We start from the raw sequence: 20,500 nt of genomic DNA on the forward strand, positions 1-20,500 counted from the left end.
TCACCAAGTTTGCAGATGACATTAAGCTGGGGGGAGTGGTAGATATCCTGGAAGGTAGGGATAGGATACAGAGCGACCTAGACAAATTGGAGGATTGGAACAAAAGAAATCTGATGAGGTTCAACAAGGACAAGTGCAGAGTCCTGCACTTAGGACGGAAGAATCCCATGCACAGCTACAGACTGGGGACCGATGAGCTAGGCAGCGGTTCTGCAGAAAAGGACCTGGGGATTACAGTGGATAAGAAGTTGGATATGAGTCAGCAGTGTGCCCTGGTTGCCAAGAAGGCTAATAGCATAGTGGGCTGTATTAGTTGGGGCATTGCCAGCAGATCGAGGGAAGTGATTATTCCCCTCTATTTGGCATTGGTAAGGCTGCATTTGGAATATTATGTCCAGTTTTGGGCCCCCCACTACAAAAAGGATGTGGACAAGATGGAGAGAGTCCAGCGGAGGGCAACAAAAATGATTAGGGGGCTGGAGCACAAGACTTATGAGGAGAGGCTGAGGGAATAATCTTGTTTAGTCTGCAAAAGAGAAGAATGAGGGGGGATTTGATAGCAGCCTTTAACTACTTGGAAGGGGGTTCCAGGGAGGATGAAGCTAGGCTGTTCTCAATGGTAGTAGATGACAGAACAAGGAGCAATGGTCTCAAGTTGCAGTGGGGGAGATCTAGCATGGATATTAGGAAAAACTTTTTCACTAGATGGGTGGTGAAGCACTAGAATGGGTTACCTAGGGAGGTGGTGGAATCTCCATCTTTAGAGGTTTTTAAGCTGCGGCTTGACAAAGCCCTGGCTGGGATGATTTAGCTGAGGTTAGTCCTGCTTTGAGCAAGGGGTTGGACTAGATGACTTCCTGAGGTCCCTTTCAACTCTATGATTCTATGATTCAAATGATGGAAATCTGTGTGCTGGTTGCTACTGCTACCACCACCAATCCATTAGCTCCAATGGCGGAAGTCTGTACTGTGTAGCTAAAGATTGCAAACCTGTTGACTCATGTGAGGGAGTTGATTCAGTCCCACCTGATGAAAGTTCTGTTCTCTTGATTTGTTTTTTATTAAAATTTAGGAAGTTACATTAAAAGAACATTATGGCTGTAAAATCAAGCACTCAAAAGTTAGGAAATTCCAGATGTAAAGTTGCCTGTGCCACTCTATTTGCTGACACATCATGATGGATGAGTTAACTACCAGACCAGGATGCTCTCATTTGGGAAGAGAGAAGACGGTGCCATGAGGTGAACTGGCCAGGCCAGAGGGCTAGCCAGTTGGCACTGCTATTTCCCTGACCACATGCCCTGAATCATCTGCTATTCTGAATGAGTCAGGAACCAATTTCATCAGCATCTGTGGCAATGACCTCCCATTGGAGACCTGATTGATGTTAAAAACTTGTTCATTCTCTGATGACATGATTAACCTTCCCAGGCCCCAATCACTTTACCTGAATGTTGCTTTCTTCTTCCTCTTCCCACTCTTTGGCCTGGTTTTCATCTTTTAGACCATAAAGTTCTAGGAAGAGGGTTTGCCCAGTGCAGTCTTTGGGAGAACAATCAACACCTCCCACTTCCTCCCCACAACCACTTACTTTGACATATCCTGGTATCACAGGGGCTTACCTCTTATAAAGAAGTTGCTGTCGGATTGACCTTGGAAGAAATCTGATCAGGGTGTGTTTTTTAAGAGGATTGTTTAAAAAATCCTCAAGACCATCCACCTAAAAAACTTTTTACAGTAAGTTAATCAAAATATGAAAACGGAGTGAAATTTAAATAAGAACACTGACTGGAGATTAACTAGTCTTCAAAGTGTCACACTCAAGTGTAACAACTGCCTTCAGAATTTAGGTTTTTTTTTTTTAAAATAAAAAATATCAGCACCAAGAAGGATGTTGATAAATTGAAGAGGGTTCATAGAAGAGCCATGAGAATGATTAAACGATTAGAAGCCATGCCATATAGTGATAGACTCAGAAAGAGAAGGTTACAGGTGACTTGCTTACAATCTACAGAAGTACCTACATGGGGAACAAATATTTAATAGTGGGCTCTTCAATCTAGCCAGCAAAAATATAACAAGATGCAGTGGCTGACTGGAAGTTGAAACTAGACAAATTCAGACTGAAAATAAGTTTAAAGTTTTTAAACAGTGAGAGCAATTAACCACTGGAACCATTTACCAATGTCGGAGGTGGCTTCTTCCCCACTGACAATTTTTAAATCAAGATTGGATGTTTTTGTAAAAGATCTGCTCTGGGAATTATTTGGGGGAAGTTCTCTGGGCTGTGTTATATAGGAGGTCAGACTAGATGATCACAATGGCCCCTTTTGGCCTTGGAATCTATGAATCGCCAGTGCATACAAAGAAGCTAATCATTAGTCATGTTAATTGATCTTACCAGGCACAGCAGGATTCTGTGAAGTCTTCAATAAGTTACATGCAAATTATTGTCCTAAGAACTGATAGCACAGCAGTGCTGCTCATTATTTTCTTTCGGAATCAAACTGGCAACAACTGAAGTTAAATTTCTATGGACTACCATCTGAAATTGATTATACAGTCTAAGCAGATAATACAGACTAAGCATGTCTGCTGCTTTGTAAGGTACTGTTAATAACCCCCAACATTACATCATACTGAATATGAATGATAAAATGAAAGCACAGTACCTTGTAGCTGACTTGCACTATCTGGATAAAGATGGAGAGGGGCAGGCAAAGAAGAATGTCACTAACAAGAGCCCAGCCATATCCAAATTCCCTGTGTACTGGGAGAGGAGGGACATAGCGCATCCATGAAGTATCATCCACATACACTAGAGAAAGGATGCAGGTTTAGAGTCACAGATGGAACAAAATTATTAGTCTTCTCTGGGGACCAGTACAGTATTGGAAATCTGAAACCAGATCTACATTTTGTAAACAAACATAGAAACTGCAGTACAGACTCACAGCAGCAGTCTACCTAGGGCAGGTCTACATTATTGCTTAAGTTAATCTAACTTAGGTCAATCAGGGGTGTGAAAAAGACAGGTGAAAAAAAGCAAGTGACACCACTCATTTTTGGTCAGGTTTCCTGAACCTGAAAACTCTGCTTGTGAGGCTGCTTTTGGGAGATGAGTGCTTGATCAAGGTTAATTCGGAGTGCACTACTGAGAGCCAGAACATGTGCTCTTTTTCCCCCGGACAGAGTGAGATGTTGAGCAGCTCTCCATATCTGTGGTCTCTGGATGGAAGGGATTGAGGTCTTCTGTGGTCTTATAGCTCTATGGTTCTGCCTTTCAAACTAGCCTGTGGGGTGGCATGTAAAGAACATTTTCCCTATTTCTGGTTCAGCTTCCCTCAATGGTCCCATGGCCTTCCACTCTGAAGGACCATCAGCAGGTAGGGAAAAGAGGGTATTTGACCAAAGTCAATTCCTACCCCAATTTCTTTTTACCCTCATCATTGGTGTACTCTGGCTGTGCCAGTTAGAGAGAGAGATTCAAACTACAAGCTCCTCTGGACACAAGCTTTCTCTACTCTATGCAGAGTTCCAATGACACCATATAGACATAGCAAATAAAAGAGTAATAAACAGGAGCGATTAGTTAAGATTTCAAACCAGTTTCCATAAGCTGCTAGCTTTCCAAACTTTACTTGCTTCCCAAAAGGGATCATTTTAGAGAAATTCCTTCCCCCCCTCCTTTTTTTTTTAAGTTTGGCAAGAGTACATGTTCTCCATTTTCAGTATGTACCCCACATTTTAGTCATGGCTACAGCATCCACAGCTGAAGTCTGAAATTCTAAAATGTTGGAGCACCACTGTTAATGAGGGTCAATGCCTTAAGTAAGCCTTGGGGAAGTGGTGTTACAAGCAATGAAAACATTTCAGAGCATGCTCAGGGAGTAGCTGGAATTAAAAGTGGTGAGGATTCCCACCCTGCCCCACCACCCCAAGGATTCCCCATGGAGACACAGTCCTGGTCTGATGAGGAGCCAGTTCTTACCTGTCTCATTACACAGATCCACTTCAGACTCGCGTGCAGGGACTTCACGATTCCCCATGCACGTAGTTTCTGGTGCAACCTCATCATCATCTCCTGATGCACCTGGATGGGTCTGAGGTACAGAAGTGCTTGTGTCCAGTCCTTGCGTGCTGCTTCTTTTCTCCCCACCACAGAAAGCTTTCTGCTGCTGCCCATCTAAAGGATGTCCATAAATTAGGTACCAGAGGAAAATGTGGACCATTCTTAAACGAGGCATTTTGGGAAGAAAGCCAAGGGAACGCCCAAGTCCTGGAACTGGAGAGAAAAGAAGATGAACCACTTAATGAAACGACAAAATAGATAAAAAGATAAAATGACTAATTCCATAAAACTGATGGAAATTACAAGCTAAACTGATTGGGAGGAAAAATTTAGACAGACAAATGTGCATGAAAGTTGGGAGCTGTTGAAGAGGCGTTTACCAAATGGCCAAAAAGCCACAATTACGAATAAGGAGGTCTTTGTGTAAAAGCCCATTGTGGTTAAGAGGGGAACTGAAAGAAGCAATTAGGAATATAAAACCAATATATAATAAATGCAAGAAAGGAGAAGAAGATAGCAGTCAATATAAATCAGAAGTTATGAAGTGCAGAAAATTGGAAAGGGAAGCTAGAAGGTATCAGGGGAAAATTCATGGCTGGAAGGGCCAAGGACAACAAGGAAGAGTTTTTAAGTATATCAGAGATAAAAGAAATCCTAATGGCATAGGCCTATTACTACATGGAGGTGATAAAATTGTTAACAATGATACAGAAAAGGCAGAAATGTTCAATAAATATTTCTGGAAAGTGTTAGGCAATCCTAACTTGTTGCCAGCACTCACTAGAATTGTTCTACTTCACTGGAGTCACATTTCAGTATGGTGTAATGCGTATTTTTCTGTACTACTTTATTGCCACACATTACTACAAAGGTACTATATACAGATAGCAAAGGCTATGGAAAAATCCCTGTATTATAGTAAGTGACCAACTGAGCTATAGTTTTAGCATCCCTGTCAGAGCTGCTTTTTGGTGAATGTGGACGTAGAGGGGGTCTTTTGTTGCTGATGAAGAGCTGCTCCCAACTGCAGTCATATCACATAGGAACTACTGGAGCATTAAGGGCTAACTACATTTCACTACCAATGGCTTCGGAATACTGAACCTACCTGGGTTGCACCGAAGGGCACAAATCTGAAGTGTAAGGATCTTTCAACTGTATCTGAGAAATGGAGAAGTTTTTCTAGTTGTCTGAATGATCTAATGGATGAGTAGAAATTAGTTTTACCTATAACAGGGTGATAATTTTTTAGCTGCATTATGCCCATTTTCTCATCAGTTTTCCTTGCCCGGCCATTATTTTCAGCTTTAGAGGGAGAGGTTTCTTGCATTTCCCCTGATACAGCAGCAGTCTCTTGCCCCAGACTTTCTTCCTCTACATGCTCCTGGGGTGTTGGCATCTGGGAAACTTTAATCCTATACAGAAACCACACAGCAATATTGGTAAAATCAAACAGGCACTAATATAATTAATTCTGCAAACAATCACCAGCCAAGGTGATGCAGTCACTGTTCTGCAAGAAAATCTTTATACAAAACCCAAGACTAATTTCGCTCCCTGCAAATCATGCCTGAAGAAAAGGTTTTTGCATATTTGCCTTCACAAAGGAAATCGTGGGGGACTCCTGGTGAAGGAGGTGGGTCTATTTGCAAAGAACAAAGAAGGATTTCACTGAATGGACAATGGAGTGGGCTGCACAGAACACCATTCCCAAAACCACCAGGACAACCCCTTGCTGCAAGACAGAGAGAGCCATCAGCTGGAAGCTTCAACAGGGGAGAGTGGTGCAGTGAACAAGAGGGGCCCCTATTTGAGCTTGTCATTCTCGAGGATAGTAATAATGTCGTATGTTGTAGGAGACAGCAGCTGTGAGGAATGATTCAGAAGGTGAAGTATGACTCCTCCACTGAACAGATGTGTGAGCTTGTTATCTAAATGGAATGGGTAAGGTGAGTCTTGAATGGGAAAGTAGCAACAGGAATGAGTCCTCCCCACCCAAGGGGTAGGAAGTGTTGAGGAGGAATCCTGCTGAAGACACGTCCAGCTTCAGTTGATGGCTGGGTATGGAATCATGGTTACCTCAAGTCCCTGGGTTGTCGTATGTCATGGAAGCTATCAGGGAGCAGCCCCGTCCTACTGAAGTGTATGTGGAGGAAGTGGTCCCCAGGTGATGGGTGAAGAAGTCAGGGGAGATATCCTTTCCCTACTACTACAGTCAGGAGGCCATCAGGTATTTCATACAGGTACAAGCCCTTGAAGGGCGTGCGTGCAGGAAGCAGTGGCTCTCATGCACTGCCACATCCTGGACTCTGAATGCATCTGATGAAGGAGAGAAGCAACCAAGAGGCTGTCAGGTATCCACTTGGCCTAGATTTTGTGAGCGTGCAAGAAGCAATCGGGGGAAGCTGTCTATGGTCAAACAATAGGATACAGGTAACCAGTGAGCTAGGGAAATGTATCTGGCATGAGACATTTGCAGTTTCGAATGGGAAACAGAAAGCAGATTTCACATGCCTCTTAACAATAACCTACTATTTAGACATAAGATCTTCAATTGGGGCCCATCCTTAAGACCTGCTAGAGCAAGTGACACTGATATAGACAGACTTGCCGAAAAGTCAAAACTGCCAGGCTTACAAGGTTAGTCTTTGAATTAAGGCTTAGGATTCAAGAGATCCGCATTTAATTTCTGTCTCAGTTAGACTTCCCGTATGATCTTCAGCAAGTCTCAAATCTCTGTGTCTCAGTTTCTCCAACGATAAAGTGAGGCTAATACTTCCTAAAATTCATCACTGTTTGTGAATGGTTCAGCTATCCCACCTAGGTGCACCACAGACAAACGTAGAGATAAATAATAAAATGAGACTCAAGGACATAACTCTGAATTGTCCTCTGCATTCCTCATGGCTTATATGGTGGCATAGTTAAGGAAATAAACAAGCAGGACAGAAATTACAGGAATCTCAGACTGCAAATATTGGAGTCACTGATTTGTGGACAGTATTTGTAACTTGCCTGTTTGCTGTGCTTGAGTTGGAGATTCGGAAACGCACCTGCTCAATGGCACTTTTTACCAGGGGGTCATTAGGATTCACTGAAGGGTGAACTACAAATTCTACCTGTACAACAAAGGAAAAACAGAGGAGTGTATGGAGGAGATTTGCTTATACTGATTGAGAGCAAATAGAAATCAATCACCATACAAAAAGCAGTATTAACTGGTACCCTGCACTCCCTTTATGTTTTACAGTAAGGGGTCCCAAGCTGTAATCTGCAGATCACTTGTTGATGGTCCATGATCAGCTGGCTGGTTACGTGGTGCAGCCCCCCTCCTCGTTTCCAGCTGCTTTGAAAGTCTGAGGCAAGGATGAAATCCTGGCCCAAATGAAGTCAATGGCAAGACACCCCTGGACTTCAGCAGGAGCAGGATTTGACCCAGGGACAAGGACCCAACTACATAAAAGGAAGAGAGGAAACAGGAGTGGCCCTTAGACCTGAGCCACTCAGGTGGCTTGATATCCCAGAGGGAGAGGGAAGAACAAAACAGATAGCATAGCCCATACTACATTTGAGAATCATATACATTTTAAAATGTTTCCTAGGTTTTAAGAAAAATACAAAGGCGACAGAAAAAGCAGTTAAAACTGCCTCAAATGCTGAAACCTGTATCATTTTAAAAAACATCTTAAATATTATGCAGGGGAGCATAAAAATGTACACCTTATGCTGCCCTAAATGGTTAACAGCGAGGGTAAATAACCACTGGAAAAATCTACCAAGGATCATGATGGATTCTCTGTCACTGACAATTTTTAAATCAAGATTTGATGTTTGTCTAAAAGCTCTGCTCTAGGCATTATTCTGGGGAAGTTCTCTGGCCTGTGTTATACAGGGGGTCAGACCAGATGGTCACAGCTGTTCCATTTGGCTTTGAGTGCTAGTAACAGACTGAAAAGTGTATGAAAGACTTCAAAAGTCCTTAAGGCCAAACAATTCCTATTAAAAGGAGTGCACCTTGAAGACTTCTCTCCGGTCAGGAAATCAGATTTCACAAACTTTGTGCATGGGCAACAGGTAATTTTCAGTGGATCATCATCAAACAACTATTTTCACTCCTGGTTGTGTACACATACTTCACTGAGGACAGTTTACATGGCAAGCACCAGTCTGAGTTGTGTGAAGGAAGTTCCAAATATTATTTCAAATAAAGAATTTGTTTTTACCTCCACAAAGCTCAAGAACAGATGTAGAGATTTTGCTTAAACTTGAACACACACAATTTTGGATGAAGATCAAACTGGGAAAAATTCAGCCCCAAAGGCCCACTTACAAAGTTTTCACATGCTCCTACTTTCCAACATAGGGCTAAAAGGGAAACTGTTTAACAATCTGAACTAAACAGAGAGGGAGCAACCAGACAGTTACCAGAGTAGTGACAATGGGAAGCTTCAAGCACTAATCAGGAGGTGTCTTGGCTTGCTCAGTATAGTCTCTGAGTAGCTTTTTGGGGGTATTACTAATAAAATGAAGTATTTTGACAAGAAAAGGCCTGATGGGTGTTAACACTGAAGATTTAATATAATACGTTGAGAGATCTACCTGTCTGTTATGTCATTTAGTTCTATATTAAAAAATGGCCAAGAATAGATTGATAATATGCAGTATAAGAAGCCACTTTGCTGGCACAGTTCCCAGCAGCAGAGGCTCAGAGAAACTAGTTACCTTTTTGCTAATGCCATCTTGAATGACTGTTGTGCGGTAGAGTCTGAGGAGCCCTTCTTGGGAAAGCTTGTGTACCAGTCGAATGATGGACTTCTTACAGCATTTGGTGGAAACACCTTCTTGCTTCTCCTGATCCATGATCATTTTCTGAATCCTAGGACATGAAACAGCATCTTACACTTCTTAGCAATGGTGGCATTTCCATGCTGCTTAGATCTGCAGCATCTATAGTGAATTTGTGGTAAAAATTAATACATTTTTAACCTTACACCAAAGCTGCCCTCATTTGAAAGCTTCACTTGTCACTGCCTGAAAGGAATATTTCGTCATCAACATCCTCTGGCAAACGTAAAGGGTCGTAAGTCTAGAAACAGCGGCTAAGATACAGCAATTGTAGTGTGGTATGTGCCTGACGTCAGAGTCCAGGAAAGATTTTTTCTGGTGTTTAAGCCAGTAACTAAACTGGGACTTGAACTGGGCTAGCTTGTGCTAGATCAACAATCCAGCACTTCTTCCAAGGCTGCCACCGTGTTTTCCAGAATCTCAGCTTTCATTTTAAAAAAGGCAAGTTTAGCACTTATGGCTGTGTAGAATACCTTTAAAATGTGAAAGGAGTGTGCACCAATGCAATGATTCCTGGCTGCATCTGCAAATCCTGAAACAATCACTCAGGGCTGCAAATTGCCTCATACATCTCAGTGGGATATTAGCTCAGATGTGCTAGGATAATTTAAATGTCATTTATGACAGATAGTGCAACCACATGCAATACCTCCAGTTACAGGTAAGTAACTTCCTTTTCTTCTTTGAGTGATGGTCCCTATGTCTGTTCCAGACTCATGCACACCCATGTGTGGAATGCATATAGGGACCATCACTCGAAGAAGCAGCTTAAATATGCATTTAGACCTTTTGTTGTTTTGTATGTTTTTTGTGTTAGACTTACCCTAAAATAAATTCAATTTGCTTTGAAGGAGAGCTCTCTGATTACTTGTAACTACTGGCATATACAGTTAATAGCCCTTAGAGAAAGCGAAACACAGGTGCTCGACTTTAGTTAGACTTTCCAGGATAAACACAGTGAAGCATAAGGGGGCTGAAAGCCTATAACCCTGGTCAGTAGGGAGACAGACTAAAGGCTCGGAGGGCATTCCCAGAGCAGACCATGGAGGGGGTTAAAAGGTGCAGTTACTCTGAAACTGTGAATACCTGCATTCCTACAGTACAGAACATGCTGCCACCACAGAGCTACGATTAACCGCCATGTAATGAAGTGCACTGATGTTTCAAAGTAGTGACTGTGCTACTACAATACGTCAGATTCCCACTAAACAAACAAATAGCTTTCAGACCCGGTCTTACGTGAATAAGCTTTCGATTAAACGGAGGTTTCGGACAGCTTCTACGATGAGATTTCGGCGCTTCAGTAGCCGGTATGTTTCATGAGATCTCTCCACTGCTGTGGTTCTGGAGCGCTTTTCCTTCTTTTGGTCAGAGTTCTTCTAGTGAAGAGCATGGAGACAGGAAATTCAGTCTGTACAACCCAGGTAGTTCCATGAAGTACCTGTCTGTCCCCCATCACTATAGTATGTGAGTGTCTCTCAATTCTAACGTGTTATGTGCTATTTATTCTCATCTTGTGGATAGGAACTGAGGCAGACAGACAGACAAAGTGACTTGCCTAAAGTCACACAGGGAGTCTGTGGTGGAGCAGAGAACTGAACCCAGCTTTCCCATATCTGAAGCTTGTGTCCTAAACAACTGGTCTATCTTCCACCAAACTGTAATCACCATGCCCAAATCATGCATCACCATAAGGTTTTGATCCCTGAACTCTCAGCACTACAGCATAGATATCTACCACTCAAACTACAGGATGACTTTAGTCTAGCACATACTAGCACTCCTTATGAGTTCCACCCAATTTTAAGACTAGCCAAATGCCATAGGGCTAGTTTCTGAGTGTTTTAGGCAAGTGGTGATCAGCAATGTGCACAGCTACTTAAGGAGAAAGATTGCTCCACGTGCAATCAAGGACTGGCATTTCCCAAGCCCCCAAAGCTGAGACTGACAATAGGGAAGTTCCTATGAATGCAGTTTCATCCTCTCATTCCACTGCCTAAACTTTGAATTGCATGACTCAACAAGGCTGCCACTAATCTTAAAAAAGAACCAGGCTGAACATATGCAGGGAGATGGGGAAGCAGAGGGACAAAAAACCCAGTGTGAAACAAAGGGATTGTAGTTAGAGATCTAGTTATGAAAAAATCACAGGACCACCTGCTCAATGTTATAGAGATTCTTGTACATCAAGCAGTTGTACCAACGAGACAGCAAGTGCCAAGCTGTAGTGTCTTACCTTGGGGTCTTCAAGCCTGACCTCCTCGATCACAGCCATATCCCCATCTTCATCCGTGGAATGAGTGCCTATAGAGAGATTAGGATCCTGCTTTATAGTGCCCAGACTGGAATCCTCCTCTGCAAAGCCATCAGGGAGTTCATCAGGATCTTCAAGAAGGCAGGGGAAAGGCTTCTTCACTAGGGTCTTCATGGCTGGGAACTTTGAGCCTAATTTAAGAATACAGAGAAATCCAGTTAGGTTGGCCACTGCATTATCCAATACTACAGTTTTCTCCATGGCCCCTAGATGATAGGAGCCTAGCCCAGGCCTGCAGACCAGTTCACTTAAAGTGTCTCCAGCTACACTCTTCAATCAAGCATGTTCTCTCCAATAAGGCCATTGTAGGAAACAGAGAGGCTCAGGAAGAGTAAACGGCTAGGGATCAGTCTTCAAAAATTTAATTATTTGAGTGAATTTGGGACATTTACAGCCTCCAAGTGATGCTCCTTTTCCCCCTCTCCTTAACTGCAAGTAGAAGCCTCACCAGGTAGATTCCTACCAGATTGCAAGAGGCAGGATTAGCTTGGTCAGCAGCTGCTACCTGAAGGGGTAGGGTAGAGAGGGCTGCCTCCTGCTTCCAAGACTGTCTTGCCTGAGAGGAATGTCCCCTGGAGCATGACAAGAGCAGGAGATCACAACATGCACCTCTGCAATCCCTCCATAAATCCATGGCAGGTCAGGTGACCCCTTCTAGTAGCTCATTGGAGAGATGGATGGGAGTGCATAGGGGACTGGAAAGAAGCACCTACGTACTGCACCGCTTCCCAGTCTCAAGAGTCTAGCAGCCTTAGGGCAAGGAAGGTGTTCCAACCCCCGAGAAGAAGGAAGAGGCAGTGGGGAAAGGAATAAATATTTCACCCTCTCCCCCCCAACAGAATGTGGTTAAGATTTGGGGAGAGAACACCCACCACAAAGAGGGTGCAGGCAATGCTATAAGAGAGGCTCTTAACAAAAAAACAAAAACAAAGCAAAAACCCAAATCTGACGTCCTCTCTATTTCCTTCAAAGAGAAACCTACATGAGAAAAGCCAGACTCCCCAAAGAACCATGTCCTACCTTTAGCTGGTGTTGACTGATGGGGACCATCTCGGAAGCTGAATTTCAACAGTGAATCTGAGTTGGCCTTCAGTCCTTTTTCTCGTTTCTTGTTGTATTTAATCTCCTCCTCATTATCTGACTCTGAGAGGAAAGTGTCTTCTTCTACAGGAGACAGATCTTCCTCAGGCAGGGAGTCTTCATGCACTAGAGCCAAACTAACTGTTGCTAACTGTTCACTCCGGGCTTTCTCCTTCTCAAACTGACGGTTTAAATCACTCTCTTCTGCAAAAACGTGTGAAATATACTTTGTTGTTCGTTGCCGACCTTCATCTTCCATAAATCCCTAAGAAGACTAAAAGTCATTATTTCAGGAAATTCTTCCATTTTTCCCTTCCATTATCCTTGTCCTCTGACCACCCAGATTCTAAACTGGTGAGGGTTCTCCCTCTCCTTTTCATAACCTCACCTCTCAAAACTTTGATCTCTGTTCTTAAAACTAGACCAATCATGCTTGCAGCTCATGGAAAACAGAGAAACATTCAGTTTACACAAAAGTTCGGTATCCTGCATAGATAACGACATACCACAATATATTTTCTCTTATTCTGTACTAGAGACATCTGAACAAAAACAAGATATTTGTTTCTTAATCGATTTGATGCATAGTATTCGAGAATCTTAATTCTCTGTGAAGTCACTGGAATATGGGACTTGGAAGGCTGGATCAGACCACAGATCCTTCTACTCCATTATGTGGCCTGATCGTGGCCAGTACCAGATGCTTCAGAAGGTGTAAAAAAGCCAGAATAAACAAGGAAGTACCTACCTATAGAGCAGATTTCTTCCTACCTCTGCCCCACCCCAATCAATGAATGGTTGGTTTATGTCCTGAAGCATGTTTATATACCTTTTATAATCTTATGTAAAGTAACTTTGGATATTCCCAGGATTCATATGATTTTTTTCAATCCTACCAATCTCTTTGCCACAATGATAGGCATTCTTACTTGAACAACTGCTATACTGAAGGCTTGCAAATGTATCTATATTTAAAAAAGGCTTTAGGGGTGATCCAGGCAATTATAGTCCAGTAAGCCTTATGTGATGAACTGGTTAAAATGACCATTAAAATTAGAACAAGAAAACACCTGGAAGATCAAGGTATGACACAGTGTTTAACCAGCATGGCTTCCACAAAGGAAAATAATGTATCACTAATCTCTAAGAATTCTTTGTTACTTTAGTGACACCTTCAAATAAAGGAGAACCAGCTGACAATTTATTTGAACTTTCAAAAGGCCTTTTGACAAGATCTCTTCGTAGAAGCTATTAAAGTCTTGTCTACACAGGGGTTAACTTGCACTGAGTTTTTGTGTATTAGATTGTATGCACTGTTGGTGTACACACCATCAACTATTTTCTGATCCAATACATATCACTGTGTCTACACTGGGACTGTGCAGCATTATGGGTATCACATGGTGCTTTGCTTCACTTCTTGGTTCTGCACATTCTGAGATTTTTCTTCATGTGTATTAAGGGATATATACTGGAAGTCACCTGGAAAGAATTTGAATTCTGGGACTCGGGGTCAAACTCAATTCCCAGGATTCCCCTCCCACTCTCCCATCTGGGTGCACCAGTGCCATTTTCAAACAGCCAGCATTTTCTGTCTCCTATCACATATGGGAAAATTAAGTATTGGGCTAGTTATCAGGGATTGGGCAAGGAGGGGCATAACTTGGGGAATTTGTATGTTGCAGCTTGGCAAGTAGGGTTAGGCCTAGATTTTCAAAGGTATTTAGGCATGGCTGCACTCAACACTGCAATGCCTAACAGATTTAGGAGCCTAAATCTCATTTTCAAAATGGATTTAGATGCTTAGGAGTCTAAATCCTAACGGTCAATGGAATTTAGCATCCTAAGTCCATTTCAGAAATTTCGGCTCCCAAAATCAGTCACATGTTGCAATACTGAGCACAACAACTCCTAAACACCTTAAAAATCTGTGCCTTAGTCCTTAGGCTAGTTAATGTTGAATTAATTTTTCAAACACTGTCTTCACCATTCATTGTTTTGCATATGCAATCTCTTATCTGTCTCCTCTCTAAACTGAACAGTCAATCTTTATAGTTTCTCCAGGCCTCTTTTTTCACCACCCATCTTCAAATCCCTTCTCTTTTCTCTCTTTTTGAGACAAAATGACCAGTAAATTACAATTTATTTCCACAGTGATGGCGGTTGCAACCCTGTATTTAATCTCAGTTTGATCTACAAGACATTACCTTGACAACTTTGTATCTCTCTAGAAGACGACAGAGCATCCGTGCTTCTAGCTTCCCCACATTCATAGCTGATCGAATTTCCGCCTGAGAAATACCTTTGGTTCCCCTACTTTCAACTGTTTTAAGGAGGGGGAAGAAAAATTAAAACTTAAGTTTACAGGAATCACCTCATAGTGAAACAATCTGGTTGAGTGGCAGAGGCCATCAGATCTGGCCTGAACAACTGTTGTCAGCTTGAACATCGTCTTAAAAGCTAAGATTTTCAAACATATATCAGAATGTCTACTTCAACACTTGCTAATATAAATCATTTTCACACATGATACACAGTATTGCATGATGGAATATGAATGTCTAAGGTTGCAAAAAAGATTTATACAACATTGTATTTGTGAAATAGTATGTGCTAATTTAGTTAAAAACTACCATAATGCACATGCACAAGGGGTAGAGTTAAGTTGATCTGTGCAAATTTGACATGTTGATTTGAGTGCTTAGCTGTGACAAGAACAGTTTGATTACTATATGGTTATACATATATAATATAAGGTATACCAGAACATCTGATGGGTTACTATATGGTTAACAGTTTGATAAGAATTTGAGAGGAGACTGATTTGCCCTTTGAAGCACTGCCATAAACAATAAAGAGATAGTTCAGGAAATCACTTAGATTTTTTTATATTAAGATAGTATAAGAACATGAGAATGCCCATATTTGGTCAGACCAATGGTCCATCTAGCCCAGTGTCCCATCTTCCAACTGTGGCCGGTGCCAGATGCTTCAGAAGCAATGAACAGAATAGGGCAATTGTTGAGTGAGCCATCCCGTCATCCAGAACCAGCTTCTGGCAGTCAGAGGTTTAGGGACACCCAGAGCATGGTGCTGCATCCTTGACCACCGTGGCTAATAGCCATTGATGAACCTGTCCTTCATGAACTTATCTGGTTCCTTTTTGAAGCCAGTTATACTTCTGGCCTTCACAACATCCTCTGGCAAGGAGTTCCACAGTTTGACTGTGCATTGTGTGAAGAAATTGTTTTAAACCTGCTGCCTATAAATTTCATTGGGTGACCCCTTGCTTTTGTGTTCTGTAAAGGAGTAAAAAATACTTCCTTTGTTTTCTCCACACCACACTTTAGACTCAAGTTTGAGAACAGATGTAAGATTGATTTTACTGAGTATGAGACCTGTTAAGCGGATCTTCTGTAGATTAACCAATCGTTGAGGTATGGGTACACAAATATCCTGATGAATGGAGATGGGCAGATACTACTGACAGACATTTTGTAAACTCAAGGAGCAGTCAAGAGGCTGAACAGGAGGACCCTGAACTGATGATGTTTGTCCAGTACTTGGAAATGAAGAAATTTCTTGTGCAAGGGAGATATTGCAACATAAAAAGGGATCTTGCAAATTGAGGGTGCTAAACCAGTCCATAGGATCTAATTAATGTATGATAGATGCTAAAGTCACCAGGCAGAATTGTGTACTGATGATATAGGTGTTGAGGAGCCTGAGGTCCAATATGAGGCTCTAGCCCCCTTTCTTTTTTGATACAAGAAAGTATAGGGAATAAATTCTGTTTTCCTTGAAGAGTGGGGGGGACTAGCTCTATTGCTCCTAACTCCAGTAGTGACAGTATTTCTAGACACACGACTCATGTGAGATTGGTCCCTCCAGAGACACAGGGAGAGTGGTGGTAGGGGAGGGTATGATATGGAATTGGAAGGTAGACCCTGCCTGGATGACCTGTAAGACCTAACGGATCGATGTTATGGAAGTCCATGCACACTTGAAAAAGGAAAGGCAGGTACCAAAAGGGGGAAGGGAAGGGTACAGATCCTGAGTCTAGTATAGAATCCTTGACCGAAGCTTCAAAATAGTTGCTATCCTGTTGGTACTCTAGCTGCTTCTCTATCACCTGCTGAATTACCAGCATGGCATCTGTTATTCCTCATTATGAGGTCACAAACAAGCCGTAAACATCTCATTTTTATATCCTGATTGTCTCTAGGGACTACCAAAATTGGAACAGAGGAGCCCCCAATGTGCCAGACACTGTCACACATTGTAAAAGACAATCCCTGCTCTGAACAGATGAGACAAAGGGTGGGAGAAAAGAAGTATTTTCCCCATTTCACAGATGTGCACAAGGTTCTAATGTACAAAGTAATGACAATTTAAAAATTAAGCCAGTAAGAAAACGTTCAGTTCATTATCATGCAAGTAACATATGAACTGAGTACACACACAGATTCTGATTACTTACTTAGCTCATAAGCCTGTGTAAGCATATCCCTCTCATAAACAATATCTACAGGCTGGACAGCTTTTGTGATCATCTCTTCCTCCTCATCATCATGATCATGGTAATCATCCACTTTCTTTCGAAATTCCTTCACTAGTTTGAGGCATCGGACCATGACATCAGTCCCTGAGAACACATGATACTACTGGTTAGTAAAGTAAACTGAACAAAATGTGAGAGTGAAAAGGAGGGGTCCACATGAAAAATAAGTGAATTGGTTTCTCTCAGCATTGACAAACAGAATGACATTCTAGAAAGGAGGAAATGAACAGCTGCTTCACTCTTGAAGATTTACAGCCCTTCTACTCTATGAAAACAATAGACTCTGGGACCCTGGTTACAATACAGTTATCTCTTGAGCTGCAATAATATGGTTAAAATGTATAATGTGGATGAGACATTGCAGTGTTGGAACAGACGACTAAACCAACAGATTTGTTTCAGGTTTTCCGTGCAAACTCAGGAAAATGATGTGACATTAGTCACAGCCATCAGAAGGCTCTCTTGGTAACAATATATATGGACAAGAAACTCTTAAAAGTTCACCTTCTTAAACTATGAAACGGTGGAAAACTTGGTACTGTGCATCTAAGGAATGGTCAGATTTGTGAACACAAATGGTGGACTTAAAATACACACTTATGAAAAAGGGTATTTGATAGAAAAGCTTTCCTTGTTCTAAAACTGATGTATGCAAGAAAGGATGACACTAGTACCTAATCTAACCATATCATAATCCCACTAATCCCTGATTTGTTTATCCATTCAATGGATATACTGAACATTAATGATTTCAGATGGCCTGCATTGTGTATTAGCAAATTTATAATTTGATATATACCAGAGATGCAAAGAAAGCTTTACCTTTAAATCAGAGGTCCCTAAACTGTGGGGCACACCCGAATGTTTGGGGGGGCGTGGCTAGGCCGAAGCCCCCATTGGAGGCTGAAAGGGAGCATCTCCCAGTCCCGCTCTGTCCTGAGCTCTGCTCCAGGCTCAGCCACGGCCTCTACTCCCGGCTCAGCCGCAGCGCCCGGCCTCTGCCTCAGCCCCCAGTCGCAGCACCGGCCTTGGCACCCAGCCTCCCACTGCAGTCACTGGCTGCAGCCTTGGCCTCCACAGCCCCGCTCTCAGCCTCAGCCCCCCACCCTGACCGCAGTGCCCCCAGCTGGGGGAGGGGGAAACAGGGTAAAGGGAGGTGCAGGGTAAAAAGTTTGGGGACCACTGCTTTAAACACTCTGCAATTTAAGATTTTGGTTAATTTAGAGACTTGATGATATCAGTATATACATAAAAAGGATGTAGCTGCAATTACCTTTCTTTGTCTTATAGGGTCCACCATCAGGGTGCATGTCCTGTAATGGGGTAGATATTACTTTGGCCAGTCCAGCATTCATCATATATTGGTACAGACGTTTGAATGTTCTTTCACAGAGACCCTACAACAAGAATAAAAGTAAAGAGAAATGAAAACGATGTCACTATTCTAAGGAGCATTCTCTACAAATCAGGAAGCTAACAGCAACTAAATCTCTGACTTTCATAGAGAAGTAAACAGAAGCACCTCAGGGACAGAAAGCAGCCCTGACTCAATTATACCTTCTACTACATGCCTCTAGTCCCTCGATTAGGACTGTTGATCCAGCTCCTTCTCTTTCATTTACCTGGATTTTAGCACCCGGCTGTCTTTTCCTGTCTACAAGCTCTCCCTTATTGGCCTTGGAAAAAAGTTTTCTCACTATCCCATCTGCCTCTAATTACCATCTCTTGCCTCCTTTCTTCCACTGTGTTCAGTTTATTCAAACTTTCTAAACCTCAACTAAATTCTTCATTCCATGCAATCCTGAATGGAGAGGGCAGAAGCAGAACTGCCAAGATCAAAAATAATAATATATTACAAATGGAAGAAAGGGAAAGTTGATAGTAATGAATGTAAATCAGAAGCTAGGAATTGTTGAAAACTGATAAGGGAAGCAAAGGGAAACAAGGAAAATGCTATGTCTGGCAGAGTTAAGGATAAGAAGGAGGAGGGTTTTTTAAGTACATCAGGAACAAAAAAAAAAAAAAAAAAAACTTACTAAAGGAATATTGGGAGTCATAGAAATGATCTTCAAACCACTCACCACACAAAGTGCCAGCTTTCTCCAGGATACAACTGACTTCCTCTACAATCTTCGCAATATTAACAACCTCCCTCAGAACACCATCCATGCCACCATGGATGTCACCTCCCTATACACCAACATCCCTTACAATGATAGCATAGTTGCCTGAGTCAAAAATTTACAAGACAATGGACAACTCTTAGAAATCCACCCAAAACATAGCCAAACTCATCCATTTCGTCCTCGATCATAAAAACTGTACATTCAACAACAAACTTTGTACAAACTTGGGAACAGCCATAGGTACTAGGATGGCTCCCCAATATACCAACCTTTCTTTGGGCCATCTTGAAGAATAATTTCTGGACAAATGCACTGTGAAACCAATGATATGCCTGAGATACAGCGATGATATTTTTATCCCTGGACAGATGGTGTCAATTCCCTCATAGATTTCCACCACAACTTCAACAACCACCACCCGTCCATTAAACTTTCTCTGAAACACACACACACACACACACACCCACCCACCCACCCACCCCCTTCCTGGATTCCACAATCAGCTTCAGTAATGGAACCCTACAGACAACCATATACAAGAAACTCATGGATTACCACACCTACCTTCATCGATCCAGTAACCACCCCAAACCCACCAAGAAATCTGTTATCTATAACCAGGCACACAGATACCCCAGAATATGCTTCAAGGAGAAAGTATGGGGTATATACACCTTAACACACTTAAAACCATCTTCACCAAACAAGGACACTCCACCTTAGAAGTAGACTGCCTGATGGAACGTATCATCCAAATACCCCAGGAAAACCTGTTTCAATAGCAGAAATAAATAGGGATGTGCGGTCAGAAGGGATTTTGTCACCTATCACCTCACACTGGAACCTATATGGGGTACCAGCAAACAGCTACAACCCATACTCAATGGGGACCCCATCCTGAAAGAAATATTTCCTGAACTCTCTCTTTTGGCCTTCAACCAACCTCCCCAACCTCATCATCAGAAGCAAGCTCCCCACAGACTAGGACACACCAGTTCAAATCGGTCCCAATCCTGCCAGAGCAACAGATGCAAAACCTGCAGACATATCTCCAGTGCTGCAATGATCAACACTCCCCACAACACACCTTTCAAGATCCATGGGTCCTACACATGCCTATCACAACATGTGGTGCACTGGATGAGGTATACTAAATGAGCCAAAAAATACTATGCGGGTGAAACCAGACAATCACTATGCTTTTGAATGAACTCACAGAAAAATTATAAAAGACAAAAACATTATCACCTGTGGGTGAACACTTTTCATAAAGCAACCACTCTACATCTGACCTATCAGTCCTTCTCCTCAAAGGAAACCTGCACAACACTTTCAAAGATGAACATGGGAGCTTAAATTCGTAACTGCTAGAGTCTAAAAATCATGAACTGAACAGAGACTCTGGATTTATGGCTTATTATAACAATCTGTAACCCACGAACCCCCTTTTTTGTCCTATGACTGCAAAAGTGTTAATGGGCCACTCTACCTTGACTGGTCCC

At 42.2% G+C, this 20,500-nt stretch overlaps 1 protein-coding gene across 3 annotated transcripts in view; it reads right to left on the reverse strand.

Moving 5' to 3' along the window:
- Positions 1-20,500, reverse strand: part of GTF3C1 (general transcription factor IIIC subunit 1) — a 70,931-nt gene that overhangs the window by 37,357 nt on the left and 13,074 nt on the right. For 2 of the 3 annotated variants that reach the window (XM_067551189.1, XM_067551191.1), the window contains exons 6-17: positions 18,146-18,269; positions 16,792-16,956; positions 14,519-14,634; positions 12,252-12,576; positions 11,154-11,362; positions 10,157-10,296; positions 8,795-8,948; positions 7,088-7,191; positions 5,300-5,487; positions 3,992-4,285; positions 2,673-2,818; positions 1,623-1,720 (exon numbers count right to left, since the gene is read on the reverse strand). In XM_067551189.1, the coding sequence (XP_067407290.1) occupies positions 1,623-1,720; positions 2,673-2,818; positions 3,992-4,285; positions 5,300-5,487; positions 7,088-7,191; positions 8,795-8,948; positions 10,157-10,296; positions 11,154-11,362; positions 12,252-12,576; positions 14,519-14,634; positions 16,792-16,956; positions 18,146-18,269 (2,063 nt within the window). The remainder of the gene's footprint in view (positions 1-1,622; positions 1,721-2,672; positions 2,819-3,991; positions 4,286-5,299; positions 5,488-7,087; positions 7,192-8,794; positions 8,949-10,156; positions 10,297-11,153; positions 11,363-12,251; positions 12,577-14,518; positions 14,635-16,791; positions 16,957-18,145; positions 18,270-20,500) is intronic. The other variant, XM_067551190.1, reaches the window with a different exon arrangement.

Source organism: Emydura macquarii, unplaced genomic scaffold, assembly GCF_026122565.2.
Source record: "Emydura macquarii macquarii isolate MOO-44397 ecotype Brisbane River unplaced genomic scaffold, CSIRO-AGI_Emac_v2 contig_1348, whole genome shotgun sequence".
Lineage (NCBI taxonomy): Eukaryota > Metazoa > Chordata > Testudines > Chelidae > Emydura > Emydura macquarii.